This window comes from Dermacentor albipictus, chromosome 7 (genome assembly GCF_038994185.2).
Source record: "Dermacentor albipictus isolate Rhodes 1998 colony chromosome 7, USDA_Dalb.pri_finalv2, whole genome shotgun sequence".
Classification (NCBI taxonomy): Eukaryota; Metazoa; Arthropoda; class Arachnida; order Ixodida; family Ixodidae; genus Dermacentor; species Dermacentor albipictus.
The window spans coordinates 15,052,501-15,075,832 of NC_091827.1; the positions used below are offsets into that span (position 1 = coordinate 15,052,501).

Here is a 23,332-nt window from a genome sequence, read left to right on the forward strand (position 1 = left end):
GACGGCGCCTGCACGCTCGGTCGGGCCTAAGTAATTTCTTATTGGTACGCAACGACAACATCGTGTCGTGAAGGAGTCACATACTGGACTTGCGCAAATTGCAAGTACCTTTACCGAGCCACAATGGCCAACAAACACGAAAAATAAGTGTTTCGAAATTTGTGACGTCACACTGACGCTACGGAGCGAGTCTCAAGAAGGTAATTAAACTCTGAATTTAATGTTTTTTCTAGTAATCAACCTATTACGCATTATTATTAATCATTTCTCGCTTCAGGGTTTCGGCGCCAAAGTAAGCGTCGTAGCTGCCCATAGGCTCGATTACGTCGTTGCTTAGGAGGAAGTGTCTAATGCTCTCAGAGTAGTCAGAGATTGCTATAGTATAGCCAGCCCTGCAACAAGTCGAGGTTCCCCTCGTGCACCACGTCCGTGGTTACCGGTTGGGATAAACAAACAAAAAAGAAGGAGCAGGCGCAGGCTGCACGGAGCGCACATTCCAACGAATATGTTTACACGTAAATGGCCTCAACGTCAAAAGTTCACGTGTCGCTCCGGGAGACAAGTGTTATTAAATTATACGGCAACCACATTTTGCCGGATCGCAAAGATCTGTATAGTTGTTGTATAGCTGTTGTGCCTGACTATAGTCAGGCACAACAACTCTTACATCCTACATATCTTTGGAGCATCCACACTTCCGTCACTTTATACCGCCCGGCAACAGTGCTGTCTCAACACACGGAATACGCCTTTAAACTTATGCCACTGCCGGTACACACGTAGCGCGAGCGGCCCTCAGTGATTGTAGGCATGCATAGTTTCGTATTTTATACAAAAACTCTGCGATTAGAGCGTGGCCTCCGAGATCGGGCGGCGCGCGTAGGGATTTCACGGTTAGGGACTTTCAGGAAGAACGTTTTTCTTTCTTTCTTTTTTTCGATATGGCCGGCACTCGCGCAGAGCCGCCGTCTTGCTCTTATTATTATTTTTTTGTGCGTGTGTGCCCCTGCCACGTGTGTCCACGTCGCTTCGTGCATACAGATACAAACCCCCTTTTTTTTGTGTATGTCCCGCAGACGTGGACCGGCCCATCGAGCGGCTCGCCTACTCGGGCCTGGTGCTGCCCAGCGAGGAGTGGCATACGCTGCGGCACCCGGGCCGAGCCGCGCAGCTCTCGTACCGCATACGGGTCACGTGCGCGGCCAACTACTACGGGCCGAGCTGCTGGACGCTGTGCAAGCCGCGCGACGACCGCTTCGGCCACTACCGGTGCTCGCGCGACGGCTCCAAGCTGTGCCGGCCGGGCTGGTCGGGCGCCACGTGCGAGACGCCCGTGTGCCGCCGCGGATGCCACCCCGTGCACGGCTACTGCGAGCGGCCCGGCGAGTGCGTCTGCCGGCCGGGCTGGAAGTCCGAGCTGTGCGACCACTGCGCCCCCTACCCCGGCTGCCGGCACGGATACTGCAACAACACGCCCTGGCAGGTGAGCGGGCGAGCTGCCTTCGTCATGAGCCAGCGGAACGGCTATAGCAGCTCACAAGGATTTCCATGTAGACGCAGTTATAGCTTTATTTGACGCTGCGACGTGCGTTCACAGAGATCACTACCGAGAGCCCTCAGAGAGAGAGAACCCTTTGTTCAAAAACACAGAGATCGGAGGAGGGTAGAAGCCTGCAAAGGTTTGCATAAAGGCACTCGGAATGATGCTCCGCTCTTCCTATTGCACTCAACCGCATTGGTCAAGATTACCTGCAACTTCGTTTAATTGCGCGGTTTTCTGGGTTTCGCAAGACAAAATTTATCAGTCTCGCTGTATTGGTGTTTACACTGAGCCTGGATCGTTATCTGCAAGGTTTCGCGTTGACACATCTGCGCCTGTGAGTATTCTTTGCGCAAACGAACGTAACTTCAGGTGACACCCGGAACAGGACCTCATCATATTCCCCGGAGTCGCGGCCATGCGCGCCCGAGTGAACTGGACGAAAGAGCTGTCAATATAGTTGGCTAGTAAAAGTGAATAAAATTCGAAATTGACCCGTGGAGGCGTACATTGCGACGTTTATCGCCGTCCAGATGCAAATCAATCAATCAATCAATCAATCTGAAACGGAGGCACGCCACCACCTATAGAACCCTTAATAAACAAGGAATATTAGAGAGCGAAAAAGCGGAGGAGATAGAAGCCTTACAGGTGCGACCTCTGGCTGTAACGCGAGCTTCCTCTATCGCCATGCCAGCCGTGGCAATGGCGTAGTCTTATATAGTTGGCCCGTTGCTCCCTTCCATTCTTGCACTGCTATCTGCATGGGGCCACTTTCTGGTTGGATCGGTTTAGCGGACGGCGCGGGGAACACCGTGTCTCGTTCTCGCCTTCCTCTTGCGTACCAGCATTTCTTGCGTGTACATACATGTTCGCGAGCCATACACGCGTACGAGTTCCAGAGACCGAACCCCCGTTCCGCGCGCAGTGCATCTGCGACCTGAACTGGGGCGGCATCCTGTGCGACCAGGACCTGAACTACTGCGGCACCCACGAGCCGTGCATGAACGGCGGCACGTGCGAGCACACCGCGGGGCCGCAGCACTACCTGTGCCGCTGCCGGCCGGGCTTCTCCGGCACCAACTGCGAGCTGGGCCGCGGGCCGCAGGGCTGCCTGCCGGCCGCCTGCCTCAACGGCGGCAGCTGCGTCCAGCGCAACGGCACCTGGGCGTGCGCCTGCTCGCCCGGCTGGACCGGATCCCGATGCCAGGTAACGTACAATGCCTTGTACATACTCAGTGCATGTGCAAGTGCGGTATAGACTCATGTTTTCCCTCTCTCCCTCTTTAACTCCCCATTCCCCTCCCCACGTGTAGGGTAGCAAACTGGACTCAGTCTGGTTAACCTCCCTGCCTCTCCTTCTCCTCCTCCTCTTTCTCTCTCTCTCTCACTCACTCACTCTCTCTCTCACTCTCTCTCTCTCTCTCTCATATATATATCGTCTGCTGCAGATGTTAGTGGTGGTCGAATGAGTTCACTCGTGTGACGATAAAAACTATAGTCGACCTTAAGCGTGTCGCTTCGTCGAATGAGCTTCGCTCGAGCGACACGGGCAGAAGAAAACGCCGAATAAACGAAACTTACAGTGTGTGGAAACTGTCGTGTTAATAAGCGTTACCGTGAGGCATCCCTTTACAGTTTTCATTATGCGAGCCTCAGGTAATTAGGCATATAGTTTTACCCTTATACCTCTATATCTACTGCACTGTCACTTCTCCCCACTGCATGCGGCTCGCCGCTGCAGTTCAACTTCGGGCTACGTTTCCCCAAATTCGGAGCGAGCCAGGGAATTGGCGTCATCTATAAAATGCAGTTCACTGTCAACTCCGTGCAAATTGCAGCCTAAGTTTCCACACTTGCAAGTCCTTGTATTGCATTGACTTACCTGCATGCAACTACAGGAATATATCGAGAGGCGGAAGCTTCGTACCTGTATACATATACATGTATAAGCCATTGAATATAGTGGTGTGCTCTAAATATTGTCTTTAGTAAGCCCCGAGACACAGATTGCTGATCAGTACCAAGCACTGCATGGACACGAACGTGTACACATCGCGACGCACTTTCCGTCGATTCACGCATGCGTATGCATGCAACGCCACATGGTGACGTTAGGTCTAACGCCTAAATTTTATTCCATTCTCATATTCGTGGTACCCTGTCGGCATCGCCCGTAACTCACCACAATCTCGGCTTCGACAAACAGCGATAACGGAAATGACAGACAGGAGATAGGGGCGCATAGACAACTGACCCAAGTGTCCCACAACATTTATTCGTTTACCGTCTAAAAAGCTTATGCTTATATCACGTGGCACATGGTATATATGCTCCATTTCCCTTTAGCTTCTAACATATTGCGTCCGCGTCTATATATAAGCACTGTATGTCTACCCCTCTAGTAGTCCCAGTAGCGCACTTGTCTATTGGGTGCAATAAAACAATAGATCACGAGATAAACGATAAAAAAAAAAACACGTACATCTTCTCACAGTTCACAGGTATAACGCACAAAAACCGCCCAATGGAACAGCTCGCATGATACTCAACAGATCCTTTGAATTCATAATGCGAACAGCGCGAACAATACGACGACGGAGTGAAAGGACACAGGACGAGCCCTGACCTGTGTCCTTTCACTCCGTCGTCGCCTTGTTTGCGCTGTTCCCATTATGAATGTGTACCAACTCGCCCAACTTTGCACACTAAGATCCTTTGAAGTTTCCTTTCACTAAATAGTCACCGTGTATCACCCGTGGTCGCGCAGGAGCTGAGCGGCTGCCTGGCGCGTCCGTGCCAGAACGGCGGCGACTGCGTGGCTTCGCCTCAGCCTCCGGGCTTCCGGTGCATCTGCCCCGTGGGCTACGGAGGCGCCCGGTGCGAACGCGACGAGGACCCGTGCCACCCGAACCCGTGCGCTCACGGCGCCTCCTGCTTCAGCCTCGGCTCGCACGACTACTACTGCCACTGCACCGACCGCTACCAGGTACGTACGCGTACTTGCACGCCGACGCACAAGAATGTCAAACACGCTTATGAGTGAAACGAGGGTGCCTTTTTCTTTGTTTCTTGCATCCATGCAAACACCCTTACAACACCTTCTTTGCCTCGTGCACTCTAAAAACAGTTTGCACCCTTTGGGGTGTATATTTGTCCCACAACAATAATCATCATTTGCCTTGCTTGCGTTTCCTTTCTTGAAAACTCGGCGCTCGCTACTTTCCTGTCGAGAATGCCGCGTCACACTGATAACGCGCATGTCGTTCGTGACTGGGAAGTACCGGGCTCGCAGCGTTAAAGAAAGGAAACGCGGGCAAGACAGATGACGATTATCGTTGTGGGACAAATATACACCCCAAAGGGTGCAGCTGTTTTTAGAGTGTGGGGTTTGAAGTGGAAGCGCCATTGCAGCATCCCTGTGCTTGCACTTTAGTAAGAGTTGGCACGCTCCGGCGCTCATCTTCGTCCCGCAACGATAATCGTCGTCTACTCTGCGTACATTTCCTATCTTTAACGAAGCGCTTCCCGGTATTTCCAGGTCCCGAACGGAACAGGCGTATCAGCGTGACATATGCCATTCTTGGCGGGATAGTAGCGAGCGCAGAGCTTTCGAGAAGGAAAACGCGAGCAAGATAAGGCGTTTACTATTGTGGTGCTAAGATACGCCCCAATATGTGTAAACTGTTTTAGAGCGTACAAGTCTTATTCTCATTTTGGGGGTGTAAATGAACAAGGCCACAAATAGGCGTTTTATTACCCTTTTTGGCAGATTACGCATTTTAGGTTGGGTATATGTACACGAAAGATAGCGTTATATCAAACTGGAAAGAAAGTTAAGCCTCTTATGAACCAATCAGGCAAACAACGTGTGCTACTTAACCCTGTAAATTTCTGTACATAGTTGGAGCTAATAACGTGTGCTGCCTGTACATATACATGTGTGTATACGAATCCACACATACTGCTTTATCCTGCTGTCGTACCTGTCTTAAAGGAAACATATTTATTAAAAATATTCTATGGTAGGTATCCCAGGTCTGTCATATCAGCATTGATGACTTTGATAACCTTCATCTAAGGGTGTTTCGCAAACACTTTTTGCATGCGGTGCCCCTAACAACCCGAAAGGCTATCAACCCCGGGACAAGATATCACCTTGAAGTGCGTTCTTTTTAGAGTATAGCGCATATTTCGCCGCAGCGTCCTGACGAATTCGCGAAAGGGCTCAGTCGTCACCACTTAGCCAGAATAAACAGTGCACTTTTACACAAAGTAAAACCACCGAAAGGAGGTCTACGCTTACTTCGTGCGACAATGTAGCCTTGGATAATCTACAAGGCGTGTTATAAAAGCGCTCCAATCTGAGCAGACAAAGTTCTACGCGCAACACCGTAAAAATGTTGGCACCGGTAAGGTTAAAGCTGTTATCCATGAAATGAAAGTACCCTCAATGGTGTAAAAACGTACAGCGAAAAATTCTTACGCCCTTGTGTGCGCTTTTGGTTTGCTCCATTGATCAAAGCTCTGAACCTTAAATGTGTAAAAAAAAAATAATAATGCGAAGGACGCGTGCCAGTAAGTCACGTCCGTTCGCACGATCAAGCTTCTCATTGGCTGGCGCCTGTCGAAGCTTCCACTCCGCCTTCGCTGGTTGTACCGTCCCACAATCCCGCTTTTCCTTCTTTTCTATTTTTGCCACCGCAGTGCCTCCAATCCATACAGCGTAACATACGAAAATACGTGGCTCTAGGAAACATTTCGGCATACACCTTAGAGGGCAGCGTCTGACCCCTCTTCCTGCATTAGTTCCCGAAGCGAGTTCGCACCCCTGACCCCTGCTCGCGCCGCGTTCCTCGCAGGGCAAGAACTGCACGCAGGACCGACCGTGCGGCGGTCCCGGCGGCCAGCCGTGCTCGCCCCCGGCCTCCCTGCAGGGCTGTGCGGCCGTCGAAGAGCACGGCGGCGGGGCCTCGGTGTGCGGCCCGCACGGCCGCTGCGTCGCCACCGGCAGCGCGGCGGCTGCCTCCACGTCGAGCTGCGTCTGCGACGCCGGATACACGGGCCGCTACTGTCACGAGAGTAAGCGTGCATGTCTCTCGCAGAAGAGTACGCATTTAGGCTGGTTGGGTCATGATTACGAGCAGTAAACAGCGCTAAACAACAGGTCAAGGAGAGGGACACAGACTGCCTGTGTACCTCTCCTTGACCCGTTCTTTAGCGCTGTTTGCTGTTCCTGCACTCTTATTCCAACTTTGCGGGGAGAGAAAAAAAAAAAAAAGCTGAATTTATTTGTCATTCAGACGGGCAAACTGAAATTTACGAGTGTCCTGGAGAGTTCGCAATGCAATAAAGAGTACGCATTTGGGCTAGTTGGTTCATGATTACGAGCAGTAAACAGCGCTAAACAATAGGACAAGGAGAGGGACACAGACTGTTTGTGTACCTCTCCTTGACCTGTTGTTTAGCGCTGTTTACTGCTACTGCACTCTTATTCCAACTTTGCGGAGAAAAAGAAAGCTGAATTTATTTGTCATTCAGACGCACGAACTGAAATTTACGAGTGTCCTGGAAAGTTCGCAACGCCAAGTTGTTTTTAAACACAGACCTCAATTTCAACGACGTACAGCACGAAGGACAAGGAAGGCGACGGACGACATACACTGGCCGTCCTTGTCCTTCGTGCTGTACGTCGTTTTTGTCGTGCGACCACACTAGCTCGATTTCAAGTTACAGTCATAGGCGGAGAAGAAAATCCGCTTTATCGCGGAATCCCTGGTCTGTATACTTTTTCCTTGTTTTTTTGCTCAAAGACTGCTGGCATGAACGCGGCTTTCGCGTTTAACTGTTGTTAACCGCTTTATTAGTTTGGTGCTGGTGAATCTAACTGGGCTTGAACTTGTCCCGTGCCTTGCCTGCGACGATTAAAAGTGTTTTTCTCCCGGTCTGCCTCAAAGTAAAATACATTTTATACGGCATATTCCGAAGACTTCCGTAAAAAGCCATTGAAGCTTGCTCAGATTCTTCGAATTTCGTAGGTCTACCGCCAGATTTTAATACAGTAAAAGGAAAAAGGCACAAGAACTTCAGATACATATTTAGAACAAAATATACCATTCATTCGCGACATTCCCAACTTGGAGTATCACCAAAGCGGCTATGCGCTATGTTGCTTTTGAAGTTGGCTTTTCCTAACTGTTTAGAGTCATACGGTGGAGTTGGACGTTCTGGTAAGTGAATGCGGCAATGTCGTCCCACATGGGTGACGCGAGTTATTGGTGCACCTGTAAGAATTTTGTTGGTAACTTTCTCGTGACACTGATAAAAAAAATTATTTTGGCCCTTTTCGGCGATAACGACAAAAGTTCACGCCAATCGTCAACACGTGAGAGTGCAGAACGCGGCATAAATCACTCTTCGGCTCTTCTGGAACCCCCACTTTGCGTGGGCGGCTGTGTTGCCGAGACATTTAGATCGATCCCGATATCAATGCCCGATGTATACTCTCGCAAGGATCTTAATGTGGGGCCATATCTCAGTAGGTCTACCGGGAAGCTACATATCGCTGGATTTTGACAATCGTATCCTTCTATGGTTCCTTCCCTCTTTCTCATTCCGATCAATCACAAATTCCTCCGTGATCATAGCATTTTCCTTCGTCCTATCACGTATACAACAGAGTACACATCGTGCGCTCATTTTCGGGGAAGCTCGCACGTCAAAACACCGCTTCAATGGAAATTCCGGAGAAGCCCGCCGCCGCACCTGTACCTCGACTGTACCAGTGCCGTTCAGGAATGCAAACAAAAGCGAATATAAATGTTATCAGCTGCCACGGGAGAAGAAAAACGCGCTCGGGAGGGAATCATTTTTTTCCTCGCACCTGCAGCTACGTAGGCGCAGGCCAAGACGGCGGGGATATAGCCTCTCGCAGGTAGGGGCGTACACCGCACTAAGCGCTTTTCTCAAATGCGCTTTTTACGACGTCGCTCGTTACAGCGAGCCTCGCAATGAGCTGCCTTTTCTCGGCGGCGGTGGCGCTTCATTCGCTCCCTCGCCATTTCTTTGCCGCCGTGCTGGCGGAGGTAAAGTGCAGCCCGTGGAGCCGGCGGCTGCTCCCGCAATGAACAGCGTGATCGCAGTACGAGAGGGAATCTCGCGAGGTCCCACAAAGAACCAGAGAGCGCTTCGGCGGCGGCGCGCTGAGTGGTGCCCGGTCGCTTATTGACTCTCTTTCTGGGAAGAAGAGCCCTTCGCCTCCTGGCCGCCCTGTGCAGGAGTGCCACCGCCATACGCGCTCGTTTCGACTGCCCCCGCACGAGGGCACAATGCACGCCGCGGGACTTCCATCGTTTGCTCCTTCGAGGTCCACTTGTCGTGATGTTTACGCGGTTGGGAGTCAATTCTGCGGCGAATCAGTAGCCTAGGCTCATGAACCACGCTCCGCATACTCTACTTTTGAGTAGGTGTATAGTCGCTGACCGTTCTTTGGGAAAGAACGGCCGTTCTGCGGGGAGATGCAAGCAAATGGAATTATGGAACTTTAATTCCGATAGAGTTGCGTATGCCTTTCGCAAAGGTGTGCGTCTTTCATTTCCTTTTCATTTTCTTTCATTTTTGACTGAGGCAGCGAACTGTGATTTCCTTATGTCAGACGTCACACATGGTCATTTGTTCATAGGACGGAGAGGGAAAAGAAAGATATGGATGACAGGGGAAGGGGAGTCAGGACTACCTTGTTAAGAGGGCATCAGAAGAGTAGTCGCCTAACCCTCTGCACAAAGGCAAATGCTTCGCGCTCAACCAAGACTCCTGCTACAACGTACGATACCCGCACGAAGTGCAGGAAGCGAGTCATTAAATGAGCACGATCGGCGCGGCGCGTTTGCCGCGAGAAAAATGTAACCACTTCTGGAACCCGACCAGAGTCTGCGCGTTGGCTTATTGACAGAGGGAGGGACAGAAGGCACCGACGTGCAGACGATATACACCTACCGCTCGACAAGCTCGAGATAAGGGCCGCCAAAGCAGACGACGCTACAGCATGCAGGCTCGTGACCTCACGAGGCCTAGCGCGGCAGGTCTCCGGCCAGACCAGTGACCATCGAAACAAGCGCGTGGCCAGTGTATATAAACACCGCCGGAAGGGCTGCAGGAGATAAAACGAAAGCACTGGCCGGGAGAGGGGGGGGGGGGAGGGGGCGTCGCACGGCAGGGCGCGCATACGCGCTTCAATTACGCTCCACAGTAGCCGACGCGTGTTGAGACCGCGCCGCCGCCGATTCTCTGGAACAACTGTAGTGGGCGGAGGGGGGGTTGAGGGCGCGCTCTTTGTAGCCCGCTTGTCGTTCCGTGCGCGGGTGGCAGGCGCGGGTGAAGGGCAGAAGATCGAAACGTCGCCCGACCTGCGATGCAGGGAGCGCGCGCGGGAGGCGGGGGTCTTCTCTCGCCGCCGCCGCCCAGAAGCCGGCCGTGGGCTCCGCTCCCGCTTCCAACCGGATGCGGCGCGCCGAGAATGGAATGCCGCTCCTCCGGTTGTTCTCTCGGCCTCAACACGAGCAAGTGGCGGCGCGGGAGCTCCAGCCGCGCTGGACACTGGAGCACGCGCGCGCCTGTCACTTCGCAAACGAGCTGCTCGGCCCAAAGAGCGGCCGCTGCTACCAGCCGCTCCCTTCTTCCCTCCCGCGTCACCCTCCCTCCATTCAGCCTCACGGTATCCGAACCCCTCTCGCCGTGTTCAGATGAAACGCGATCATCGAAGTCCGCCCAGCTCGTTCACCGCACGGCTACTCGGCAGGGGCAGCAGAGACACGCGTCTGCGTATCTGTGCCCTCGGCGTTGCGCATACACGCAGAAGCGTATTGGGTGCAAATAACTCTCAGTTGGGGCGAGCTTAGGGCGACGCCGGCACGCAGCATATCCATCGATTAGACCAGTGGTACACAAAGAACCTAATTAACAGACTCACTAAGATCAGAGCTTCTCCAAATATGATGGAGCTTGCGAGAAATGTTGAAACCACGAATAAGAATGTTGCCACTGGATTTATGTCTTTCTTTTACAGGATGCTGCATTTTTCTCTGGACAAAATTATCCGTGCACGATGATCCGATGAAATGAATGCTGCACGCAATTGTTATTATTTTAGTTCATGCTAATAGTCCCTTGCCATTGTTGCATTGCAGACATCAATGACTGTGCTCATCAACCGTGCGTAAATGGAGGAACTTGTGTGGATGCAGTCAACAGCTACAAGTGCATCTGCCCAGAGGGATGGGAAGGCCCACACTGTAGCAAAAGTATGTGGAATTCTGTTCTCACAAAGCATACAAGTGTCATTTCGTTTCACTCCTGCATGCATGCTGCATAGCTGATGCATGCTGTCCAACTTGATTCAAGAACTTACTCTTGGAAGATATACACTATCTTTGTGCAAAAGACACCTAACTGGTCAGCCAGTTTTGTAAAATTGGATACTGTCCAGCTTTACTGGGCAACACATTTGCGATGTAGTCTCACCAACACAGTAAGGCGATCTCTATAATCCAGTGTTATATTTTTAGATCGAGATGAATGCCAACCCAATCCATGCCACAATGGAGGCAGATGTACAGACTTGATTGCCGACTTCCTTTGTGAATGTCAAGGAACATGGAAAGGGAAGACCTGCAACCTCCGTGAGTATACTACCTGTCAGCACATACAAACGACCACAGAGCGAGCTGCCACGAGAGTGCAATACAAATTTATTTTAGTCTTATCCCCATGGCTGCTTGGTTTCAAACTTACACCTCTTGGCACTGTTCCAGGGGATTCTCACTGTGATAGTGACACATGCCTCAATGGTGGTACCTGTGAAGACATTGGCGACACTTTCGTCTGCCATTGCCCAGAAAACTACCACGGTCACACGTGTCAAATTGGTGAGTACTCTCGAGCCACCTGTGCCGCAGAATCGTAAACTAGAGTTTCTGCACAAAAGCAACAACATCTGGAGGTATTCTGTAAGAGGCCACCTACAGGACATGTCCACTTCGTCTGCTGCTGATGTGCTGATTGACTGTGGCGCCTTGCTGCTGTGGATGCATAGCCAAGCCCAGCCAATCAGAACTTCAACAGCAGACGAAATGGACATACACACTAGGTGAACTCTAACAGAATACCTCCCCTGGTCACACAACCTGCTTTGACTTGGCACAGGCTCCATCAAGCTTGACCTTGATGTTTTATTTATTACTTTATCTCAAAATGGCACATCCCTCCCGACCATCCTGCTGAACATGCATAATTTCAATTCAGGGATGACATCTATAAACTATACAACTAAAATTAATGGTAGAAATATACACCATACCGCACACAAGGATGGCCTGGTTGTAGCCAAATTCTTTGTCTGGTCACCTCTTGTTTCAAGGGTTTCAGTAATTCTATATGTAATATGCACTGTCTTTATGAAATTAAATAAAGCCACTGCACCCATGACCACAGTTGACTCTGGAACGTTCAGTCAGCATCCAGTTGCATTTGCATTATTTGAAAGCTCTGGAGAAGAAAGTGCATGGTTGTCCTCACTCACCCTCCAATGCTTTGTGGCACCAGAACCCTGATGAGCGCAGCATGATGTAACCAGGATTCAGCAGTGTTCATGCCCCCAGTGGCTTTGTTTCTTCTGACAAAGGCTTCACACTCAAAATGCAGTATTTCACGTGGCTGGTGACAATGAAAACTTTGCAAGTGGCTCTCCACAATAGTGATATAAAAGTTCATTTCTCCCACTTGCAGCTAAGGTCAATGGCTGCGAGTCCAACCCATGCCAGAATGGAGCCACGTGTGTTAACAGTGGCCGTGGTTTCTCCTGCATGTGCAGAGAAGGTTTTGAAGGACCACTCTGCCAACAAAGTGAGTGCCTATAGTGTCACACACTGACTCAGCCTTTCCATACTATTTCACTGCAGCCATTTAATTTCTTCATTTAAAAAGCTATGTCAGAAGGAGCTGTCAAAAGGACTTGTCAAGCAGTGTCAAAGAGATGCTCTTCAACAAAAAGTCTACAGTGTATGCTACAAAGGTGATGAGGCATATACTCATGGCTCAGCTATTGAGAATTTGTATTAATAATCGCAGGTCAGCCTCACCACGTACTATACCTTAATGTTGACTGATTACTTCGGCATAGCTGGAATGGCTTTGAGGGTTTCTTTTTCTTTGTTTCCAGTTTGCTGTGAATAAAATGAGAGATTGCCCGCCATTGTGGCGATAGAAAGTGATCAAATGAAGAATGGTGTGCCCCAAATAACCTGATGTCCATAGAAAAAAAAAAAAGAATGAATATATATATATATATATATATATATAATGGACTTGCTTTGCTTTCATTTGTGTTTAGTATGTTGATTATACCAAACTAGAAAATCTAGAAGTGCTAGACATTTTCATCTTCTCTTGATTATAATATAGTGGCTGATAAGCATTAAGATAAGCATCTCCGAATTGAATCCAAGATAATAATTGTCTGACATGGAGCTACGAGCATATAAATCCTCCTTTGCAAAATACTCCCAAACTATTCCTAGAGTCAGTGCTGACCCGCTGCTGTACAATGTGCGACTGCGCCATGCAGATGTGGACGACTGCGCTTCATCGCCCTGCCACAATGGCGGTCGTTGCATTGACGGAGTGAACTGGTTCCGGTGCGAATGTGCACGTGGTTTTGCTGGCCCCGACTGCCGCATCAATGTGGATGAGTGTGCTTCGAATCCATGTGCCCCGGGCAGTGTCTGTGTGGATGCCATCGGAGACTTCGAGTGCCGCTGTCCACCTGGCCGTACAGGCAAGCGATGCAACGTTGGTGAGTCCCTCCCTTTTATTCCCCTTTATTTTTCTCTTGAGGGGGTGGGGCACAGCAATGTAGCAACACAAATGCATTTCAGTTCAAATAAATAATGGCCGCAGGGGCTACAAACAAGAAATTGTAACCTCTTGAAAATTTTGTGTACTCATGGGCACATCATCATGTGTGCACAATGGTTCAATTTACATGTAAATATGAAACATGGCGAAGTAGAGGCTCTTCTCATTCATAGAATATTATATCTAAGAAAAAAGAAATGAGGTAGCTGAATTGCCACACATATGCAATTATTTTGCATTCTCATCTGAAGTGATCATCAGGCGCTGCTGTTTAAACATGTATCGCATTAGCCTAAGTTTTCAAAATTACTTGTGCTGTGGATCCACCACAATCGATATGTAGCTATGAAAAGCTCGTGTCAGAGTGAATTCTCAGTTGCAAATATTAAATGTTATGCGATTCCTTTTTCTTTTCAGTACTTGTCACCCCAGCCACATATCAGCCCTGTGAATGGAAAGGCATCATGTACCCAGAGGGAAGTCGATGGCAAGAAGACTGTTCTCTTTGCAGCTGTCATTCTGGAGCCGTGACTTGCATTCCAGTGAGTTCCTTACCTGTGACTGGCACATCTGACTACCCAGAGCAAATGCGATGATGCCACATGTTCGGCTAAGCAAGGACTGCTGCAGAAAGCACGCATAGATATAAGCTATTGAAACACAAATGCTCACCATCCTAAGAAGAAACACAATGAAAATATTTTAAAAGCCTTTGTGAGTCTGACTGGAACTTTCATCTTGTATACAGTGCCTGTCCATCAACAGGTTATCAAGTAGTGCAATGCTAACAGCAAGCAACAAATCACACTGGATGAGACGATTGTTGATTTGGAACCCTCTCAATGTTTAAGGACAAAATAGGAACTGAAGGGCAACACCCCTGTGAATTCCTCTCATCAACAGATATCTTACAATCTTCCAGACAGCTTTGGATATTTACTTTTTTTATGAAGTTTCTTGCACCAGAAGCTTAATTAAACTGCCTGGTCGGATCTTTTTTATTTTTTAGTACAACATATTTCCTTTTTCTTCGTAAACAATTACTGAACAATGATTATCAACCTCGCAATCCATAGCTTGTTATGTAACACAGAGTTGTGAAAATTGAACATGGCATCATTGCACATCCCCTATAGATTGTGCAGTCATGGATTATAGAAGTTACAAAACAGGCGCACTTTTTACAGAGTGTGTGCCCAGAGTCTGGCTGCGACCCATCTGGACCTGCAGAGCAATGTCCACCAGGTGAAGCCTGCTTGTCTGGCCCACCTGCAGAGTCTTGCTTCGTCAGGCCCTGCGCCCAGGGTGGCCAACCCATTGGTCACTGTGGGCCGCTGCTGCCGGGGTTGGCCAACCAGTCCTCCAGCTGCCTTCCCAATGCAGCTGAGCCCAGCAACGCTTGTGCCAAAATCACGCTGCTCTTCGATCGCCGTGCCATGGCACCAGTGAGTAAATGCCCTCCTCGCAACTTAATAAATAAGCAGTATTAAAGTGCATTATATCATCATTATGTGTAGACATGGCAGGTGATTCTCTTGCTTTCTCCTTTTGTGATTCACGTTTGTTGGTGCCATTTGCAAGATAGAAAAGTACAGCTTTATTCACTAAGTAATCTGCATTAATAAACTTGCATAACACATATTCGTTGGTGCCAAAATGTGGAATAATGTACACATACTCCTTGCGTAATGAATAATTTACTTCCACAAAAAAAGATTCATTCTTTCTAGATGTTATAGTTTGCAATACTAGTATGTAACTCTGGCACTGTTGCCAAATATATTATCTAACATAGTGCCCTTTCTAATAAATAACCTTGCCGGCTCACATATGAGTTGAGGTACTTTTCATATATGCATTCTTGTACAAGAAGACATTATCATTACTCTTGTTTTCTCGTGTCTACCAGTGTTCTGTGTTATATGCAACATTCATCGACATTCCAACAGTATTTAAATTTGTAATGCCTGTGGGCTCGCTTCTTCAATTCATGTTAACTGTGACAAGATAACTATGGAGACTCAAAGAACACTAGAAATTTGTAACAGTACTTATCCGCTTAAGAATATTTGGACATCGACAAAGTGAATTCAGGAAATGTTGAGGTGCGCACGTAAGCATGCTACTCAGCAGTTCCTGGCAGATCAGTTCCTGGTTTACAATTTTATGTAGGTTGATATGCTCATATTAAACCCTTTCCAGGTGGTGACAGAATTGTCAGTTCACAGAATCTGAGCAGATTATGTGTCTCGCAGTTGCATGTTGCAGAGACAAAAATTTCGAGGATGCTTAAGCTTCAACTTTAAGAGTGAAATGCAATAGCATTCAAAGATCCCTGACCGCTAATCAGGCCTCCTGGTAGCTGAAGCGTGTGTAACTGTAATGTTTACCGGGAAACGCTGGCTGTGAACGCTATGCACGAAGGCAGGTTTTCTTGTAGAAACTTGGCCTTTTGCGTGGGCCGCGATGCGGCAGAGGCGAGTGCCAGCTGGAGGTATTGCAAGGAACTGGGCACGGTGCCGCCCGTGGCCCCCGAGATAGTCGCGCACGCAAGTGGCAGGTGCCGTGGCCGGTCTATCAATGGTAGAAACGCAGAAAAAGTGTTTTCTTTGAGTTTCCGCATAACATAATTATGTTTTCTCGTATAGTCAAATTACAATTCGATGTTATCATGTCTGTAGGTTGTGTGTAAGTCGTACTTCATGATTTTGCGACGTATTTTAGCTTGAGAAATTCAATTCAGTAACTTCCTTGCGCCACGTGGAGGCCTGTGTATTGGTGGTTCGAAATTATTTTGTTGAAGTGACGTCCGACACCGGACGCCGGATTTTCCGCGACAAGAGGCCCTTAACACTACTGCATTAAAGCTGCAGGTACAGAGAAGGTTAACCAGCTATTAGTCGCTATTATGTACCCTGACATTCATTTTCATTAAGTATCTGGCTGCGATTAGCAGCCTACATGTAACTAAGGAATAAAGATACAATCTTGAGCCCAGTCAAGCTGTTTCGCACAGCTTTTTGCCCAAGGGCTCCGACCATGTGTATGGTGAAACAAAATGAATTGAATTGCTAGCTGTGGCATATGTTAGCTCAAACTAAGCACTAGTTTTAAACTGATGTCTTCTGCTTTCTTCTATTCATAACCAGAAGCTATTCGTATCACTAAATCTTGAAAGACATCAAGTTCTCAGTTTGCCATTCTTATTCTGAAATGCTTAGATGCTAACTGCTACAATGCCGTTTCCATGCCTTTCAACAACTTAATGAAGCCTAAAACTACTTTTCAGGGAATCACGGTGGAATCGGTTTGCAGCAACATACGAAGACTGTCCATCCGGCGCTCAATCATCATTCTGTGTGCACAAAAGCTGACAGACGCTGACAGTATTGAAGTGACAGTGGCAAGTATTATAATTACATCATTTTTATTATCGTTAATACAACTACTACCACTGGTATGTGTTGCATGGTCTATTGTAGATTAATGTTTGTACGGCCTGTTAGCTAGCTTAGCAGGACTCATTGAGGAACTATCAGATATTGTTTGGGATATCATTGGCCTAAGTGAGATTAGAAATGGTGAGGCTTATACAGTGCTGACTAATGGCCATGTCCTCTGCTATAGAGGTCTCCCAAATAAGAATCAATAGGGGGTAGGATTCTTAATCCATAAAGACGTTGCGGGCAACATTGACGAATTCTACAGCCCTAATGAGACGGTAGCAGTAGTCGTAATCAAACTTAATAAGAGGTATAGATTAATGGTAGTACAACCCTGTGCTCCAACATCCAGTTCCGATGATGAAGTAGATCAGTTTTATGAAGATGTTGAATTAGCGATGGGAAAAGTGCAAACTCAGTATACTGTAGTAATGGGCGACTTCAATGCAAAAGTGGGGAGAAAGCAGGCTGGTAAACAAGCAATTGGCAACTATGGCGTCGATTGTAGGAACGCTAGAGGAGAGATGCTGGTAGAATTTGCAGAAAAGAATAAGCTGTGAATAACAAACACCTTTTCCAGAAAGCGTAGCAACCCAAAATGGATCTGAAAAAGCCCTAATGGTGAAACAAGAAATGAAATTGATTTCATACTTTCTGCCCATCCCAGCATAGTGCAGGATGTAGAAGTGTTAGGTAGGGTAAAGAGCAGTGATCATAGGTTAGTGAGGGCTAGGATTCACCTCAATTTGAAGAGAGGAAGAGTAAAATTGGTCAAGAAGGAACAGGCCAACCTGGAGGCAGTAAGGGTAAAAGCAGACAAATTCAGGCGGGTATTTGCAAACAAATATGCAGCCATAGAACAGAGAGATGAAGGTGACATAGAGGTAACAAATGAAACTGTAACTCGGCTGGCTTCAAAGGCAGCAAGTGACGTGGGAGGCAAGGCACCAAGGCAACCAGTAGGCAAACTCTCCCAGTAACAAAGGACCTAATAAAGAAATGATAAAGAATCAGTGTCCAACTTAAGAAATAAGATAGAATTCATGGAACTGTCAAAACTGATCAACAAGGCGAAAATGTGATATACGAAAGTATAACATGAGAAAAACTGAAGACGTAAAGAATGGACGCAGCCTGAAATCAGTGAGAAGGAAACTTGGCATAGGACAAACCAACATGTATGCATTGAAAGATAAGCAGGGTAATATCATCAGCAATCTCAAAGGTATGGTAAAATCAGTGGAAGAATTCTATACTGACCTGTACAGTACCCAGAGAAGTCAGGATACCTCCATTCAAAGCAGTAATGAACACGATACAGAAACTCCTCCTATAACTAGCGATGAGGTCAGAAGGGCCTTGCAAGACATGAAATGGGGAAAAGCGGCAGGAGAAGATAGAATAACAGTTGATTTAATTGAAGATGGAGGAGACATAATGCTTGGAAAACTGGCGGCTCTCTATACGAAGTGTATCAACTTCAAGGGTCCCGGAAAACTGGAAGAATGCAAACATTATACTAATCCACAAAAAGGGAGACGTTAAAGAAATGAAAGATTATAGGCCCTTTAGCTTACTTCCAGTATTATATAAAATATTCACCAAGATAATCTCCAATAGAGCTAGGGCAACACCGGACTTCAGTCAACCAACAGAGCAGGCTAATTTCAGGAAGGGATACTCTACCATGGATCACATCCATGTCATTAATCAGGTAATCGAGAAATCCGCAGAGTACAATCAGCCTCTCTATATGGCTTTCATAGATTACAAAAAGGCACTTGATTAAATAGAGATACCAGCAGGCATAGAGGCATTGAGTAGTCAGAGCTTAAATTTTTTCCACTAAAGCAGGGCAACAGGAAATAACATGGCATGTGTGGGAAATATGTACTGTGTGAAAAACTTTTTGCTTGAGAAGGAATGTCCTGTAAGTCTTTGTTGTCTGCGTGCTGTGACACTGTATGTTCATTCCTGCAGTTCACACCAGGTCGTCCATCAGCATCGACTTACGCAGCAGTGAGTGAGACAGCAAGGTCCCTGGCTGATGTGATCAGCCGCAAACTCACCAACCACACAGCACTGTCTTCAGTCATTGAAGTGAAGGTGGAAACATCCTTTGTGGGCCTTGACCAGAAGAACACAGGTCAGTGCGCTACACAAAGCTCACTCGTGTGAATGCCTGTAGCAAAATGACGGGCAAAGGCCACAAGCTTGCCATTGAAACCAACTGGCAGCTGATACAGTCGAACCTTGTTAAATAAAGTCGCATCTGACATGAAAGTACTTTCATCATATTCTGGTGAGAAAGTTTCTAGATTAATTTTATTGTACCCAATAATTCATTATATCCATGTGCATTATATTGAGGTTATATTGTACTCCAATTGCATAGTAGCTGGCGACAACTTAGAGAGAAAATGTTGATCGTAAACGTAAGTTGAAAACTCAAATCCAGATGGCGCTCTGCAAATATATTTTAAGATTTTATAAACTTTGTCTTTGTTCTCATGTAACATGCTAGTACGTATCAGTCCCTGAATGTTTTTCGAGCTGATTTCACAAGAATAACACTTGTATATGGTTGATAGATTCCACTAATGTAACAGACACTAATTACATCTATAAACTAGATTAAACCACAATCTGATTATGAGGCAGGCTATAGTGGGGAACTCCAAATGAATTTTGACCACCTGGGTTTCTTTAACGAGCACCTAAATCTAAGTACAGCCCAACATACATGATTGATTGCTGGCTAGAGGATGCATGTATATGATAGTAATTATGATGCAACGTCGATGCCTTGAAGCATATGTCACAGTATCTCAAGCTGCCTGAATTGCTTCATGCATGCCAGCTGCTAATTATGCAATGCCATTTCAGTACATATTTGCAGCATGGATTCAAATGAACATCGTATAGAATAAATTTCATAGATGTTATGCACTTACATTTCCAAAGGAGGCCAAAATGCAAGTTCTTCTGAGGATGCTTGCTGAAGTAACTTGTGCAGAAGTTCAACATTTATTGGAACAAACAATGACTGCCTTGATTATTTGGTTTTAAGATCTTTAAGGCACACGTGGGTTTTGAAGGGTGTTGCTGTAGAGGGATCTGAATTAATTTTCAATGCCTATATTTTTTATATGCACCAAGTGTATTGTGGCCAGAAATCAAACCCAAAGCACTGTGCTCAGGAGAATGGCACGCCCACTGGATCTTGACTGTGGATGTCGAGATCCAGTGGGTGTGTCTTGACTTTTGGGTTAATACTATCAAAACTGCTGCTACTCAGTTACTAATACGGCAAAGTGAAGCTAAAGTATCTGACATTACCATAGTCATCATTCTGCAAGCACTTGTTGAAACTAACAGATTCTTGATGTGCTCACAGGCCGGAGCTACCTGCTTGCAGCAACAGTCACACTGGTCGGAGTGGCCCTGTTGGGACTGCTGGCAGCACTGACCGTCTGGTTCCTGCGCTCTCACCCAACACTGTGCCGCTGTCCACTGCGCGCACCGGTAACAGGTGTTATACCCACCATCAGTGCCAAGCTTGACGCTGACACGCCCGAGCCCGACAAGTCTAACAACCAGAACGAGGAGAACATGCGGAGGTATCAGAATCCTCTCCGCGCCGCGACAAATGTGGATGCTGCGGAGGCAACGAGAGACACACGCAGTGCGGAGCTCTTCAAGCCACCCTCACTGGCTGCCTCCAAAAACACAAATAGGCTATGTGATGCCAGCGTCAAGCAGTGCCAGAAGGACAACCCGCTGAGTGCACCCTGTCCCGCCAAAGTCTTTCCGGTGTCAGATGCAGATGTGGACACTGTTGTGGTGCTTGTCTGACAATGCTAGGATGCTCTGTGTGTGAACTGATATGCTCAATGACAGTTACCAGTGACGTTCAGTGATGGTGCGCTGTTCTGCACATGGCCAGTCATCATTCCTACATCGAAGGAAACCTGTTTTCAACAGAGCCACACTGCGCCGTTTGGTCAGCAGCCTCCCCGTTTGCAAAACGGGTTACAGCATTGCTGCCATATGTCATCAACTGCCAGTGTGGCAGTTCCAAACATTCCCAGTGACAAGAGCACCCGATCCCAACATCTGACGGTCAATGACTCAAAAGTCTTTACAGACTTCTCATAAAAACAATTTCTACAGGTTGCTCTGGCAAAAGCGTGCTGCAGCATTAAGCTTGGCAGTGAACAAACGGGACTTTAGAAATATGTGGCCACTGTGCTAGCACATTGAAAAAGGCTGCACTGATAATGCAAATGAGCGGTGCAGGCCCCGCCTGCTGCTGCATGCATGGACGCCATGAACTCCCGGATGTACAGTGTATTGAAACTTGATAGAAATGACAGTGCAAGAGTGCTACAACAGGACAGGTAATTAGATCAAAGCGATGGCTTCAGTGTGAAAATAAGCACGTGTCTGTAAGAGTAGAAATCTGTGCAGAGACTGCGGTGATACAACGAAATGTGTTCATTTTCAAAATAGTGTTTATGTAAGGGCACAAAAAATACAATGTAGCTAGCTGTCACCCCGGTAATGCAGTGTCGCCATTACATCACAGCTTACAACACGTCTCGGTCCAAGTTTTACAAATGGCTAAAATAACTGCTCAGATTACTAGTACATTTGAGGTTGGCGCTCACAGATGAATTGTAGGAACTTTCTGTCTAGGACATTTTTCTGCATGTCTGTAGTGTAGTGAATGTTTCACATGTACATATGTATATAGTAGCTCCATATGCGACGCATGCACTGCAAGCACTGCAGTGTTCTGCACATCGGGAGTGCCTAATTTATAAGGGAAGCATGCAATTTGCCACCCCACGCCCCCAATTTTTCCGAACCTTGCAAAGTGTACAGCAGAGAAGCTCACATTTCCCCCCCATTTATGTCCAGTACAAATTACGTACAACTGGATCACATTCCAGCAAATGAACTATGAACTTACATCATGTCCAGTGCAAGGTTCAATGTGTTGGCTCGCGACAGCAATAAGTCGCACTGCACAAAAACAATAGAAATGAAAATAGTATTCAGCGCAATGCATTTTTTCGCAAAGTTTCTGAAACATTAACTAGAGGGAAATGTCACTGTACTGTCCATGGGTTTCTTGCATAGCAGTTCACCTGAGACGGGAATGATAAGAAGAACACTCATTGCGTTAGGCTCAGCTTTAGCCGTAGTACACAGCCATGCAGCTTACTTGCTTCGGAGATGGTGCCGAGGCAACATGTTGCCAAATTCTTTCGTCTGTTGTTCTCGGTGCAAAAGTTAAGACTAAAATCCTGAACGCCTGTCTTCTTGCTCTCACTCGCTTATGCCTCTTTTCATATGTAGGGTAGAAAACAAGACAGCCCCTCCCCCCGTTCCCCTTAAACATTAGAAATGCTGTTTACAATGTAAAGCATGGCAAAGCTACAAGGTTGCAAGGCTTCGGTTTATAAATGCTCATTGCTTATACATTTGCTACAGCAGATCACAGCATCTCTACACCAACACAAGTGTCACATGATCAGAATATTTGTAGATTGTGAGATAATGTGAAAGAAAATATAAAACTTGTGTTTCAGGTGGTTAGGTTAGGTCCTTGCTTTTAGCGGTAGAATGAAAGGGTACCATGTCGCACTTTCTTGAACATGCACTACTCAGCATGCATCAGCTGGTCGCATTTCCAATGAGTACTTGTGCAGTCGTTTGAATTTCAATGATGCATTCCTTTTCATACTGGTGCACCTTGTACTGTTTCCAAGTAGCATTGTGGCAATGGTGCACGACTATCAAGCCATCAAAAGATTGGGAACACGCGAAGCAGGAATAACTAAAACTGGTCAAGCTGAGGAATTGAATTTCCGTTACAATGCATATGTCTTGAGGGTGCCAATCCGAAGACTGTACTTCCTTTCATTCCCATTATGGTTGGACGGTTGCAGCACCAGACTTCCCTCTAGCAAGTTTATACAGGACCTGTGCTTTTTTTTTTCCTACTTTTTCCCTGGGATGTGCTTGAAATGGCAGTCTGAGCATGTGCGAGAATGTAAAAGCCTGATGTGGTGTCACCGAAAGCCCACGGATCTCCAGTGAAAGTGCGTCCTCGTAAGGACCTTGGCTGTGGAGAGGGATGCCACTGAAGAAAACTCTAGTCTAGTCAAGAGTTTCCATCAAATGTTACGGATGCCAAATCTGCAACCCATTTTCAGATAGCTCCAGCAGTGTGTTGAAAAATGTACACTTCGAGCTTCCTGCGAATGGTTTGTGTGGATATGAGTGGCACTATGTTTAATGGCCTATGCTCAGAAGTGTGGATTAAAAAAAAGTGTGTAGTCTATGCCAGCTTTGAACAGCTTGATTGCAAACAGCCTGTCAATGTGACTCTGTCCACTGATGCCAAGCATTAAATATGTTGCAAGCAAAG

General features: G+C 47.2%; 1 protein-coding gene across 1 annotated transcript in view; it reads left to right on the top strand.

Annotated features, from left to right (window-relative positions):
* The window catches only part of LOC135914373 (protein jagged-1a-like), a 118,054-nt gene extending 94,723 nt beyond the window's left edge, over positions 1-23,331 (top strand). The window contains exons 3-16 of the mRNA XM_065447185.2: positions 1,077-1,483; positions 2,469-2,750; positions 4,311-4,529; positions 6,403-6,622; positions 10,726-10,839; positions 11,104-11,217; positions 11,350-11,463; positions 12,323-12,439; positions 13,161-13,388; positions 13,868-13,992; positions 14,638-14,895; positions 16,740-16,853; positions 18,874-19,039; positions 20,291-23,331. Of these exons, the coding sequence (XP_065303257.2) occupies positions 1,077-1,483; positions 2,469-2,750; positions 4,311-4,529; positions 6,403-6,622; positions 10,726-10,839; positions 11,104-11,217; positions 11,350-11,463; positions 12,323-12,439; positions 13,161-13,388; positions 13,868-13,992; positions 14,638-14,895; positions 16,740-16,853; positions 18,874-19,039; positions 20,291-20,748 (2,936 nt within the window). The 3' untranslated portion in view covers positions 20,749-23,331. The remainder of the gene's footprint in view (positions 1-1,076; positions 1,484-2,468; positions 2,751-4,310; positions 4,530-6,402; positions 6,623-10,725; positions 10,840-11,103; positions 11,218-11,349; positions 11,464-12,322; positions 12,440-13,160; positions 13,389-13,867; positions 13,993-14,637; positions 14,896-16,739; positions 16,854-18,873; positions 19,040-20,290) is intronic.
* Position 23,332: the final 1 nt, after the last annotated feature.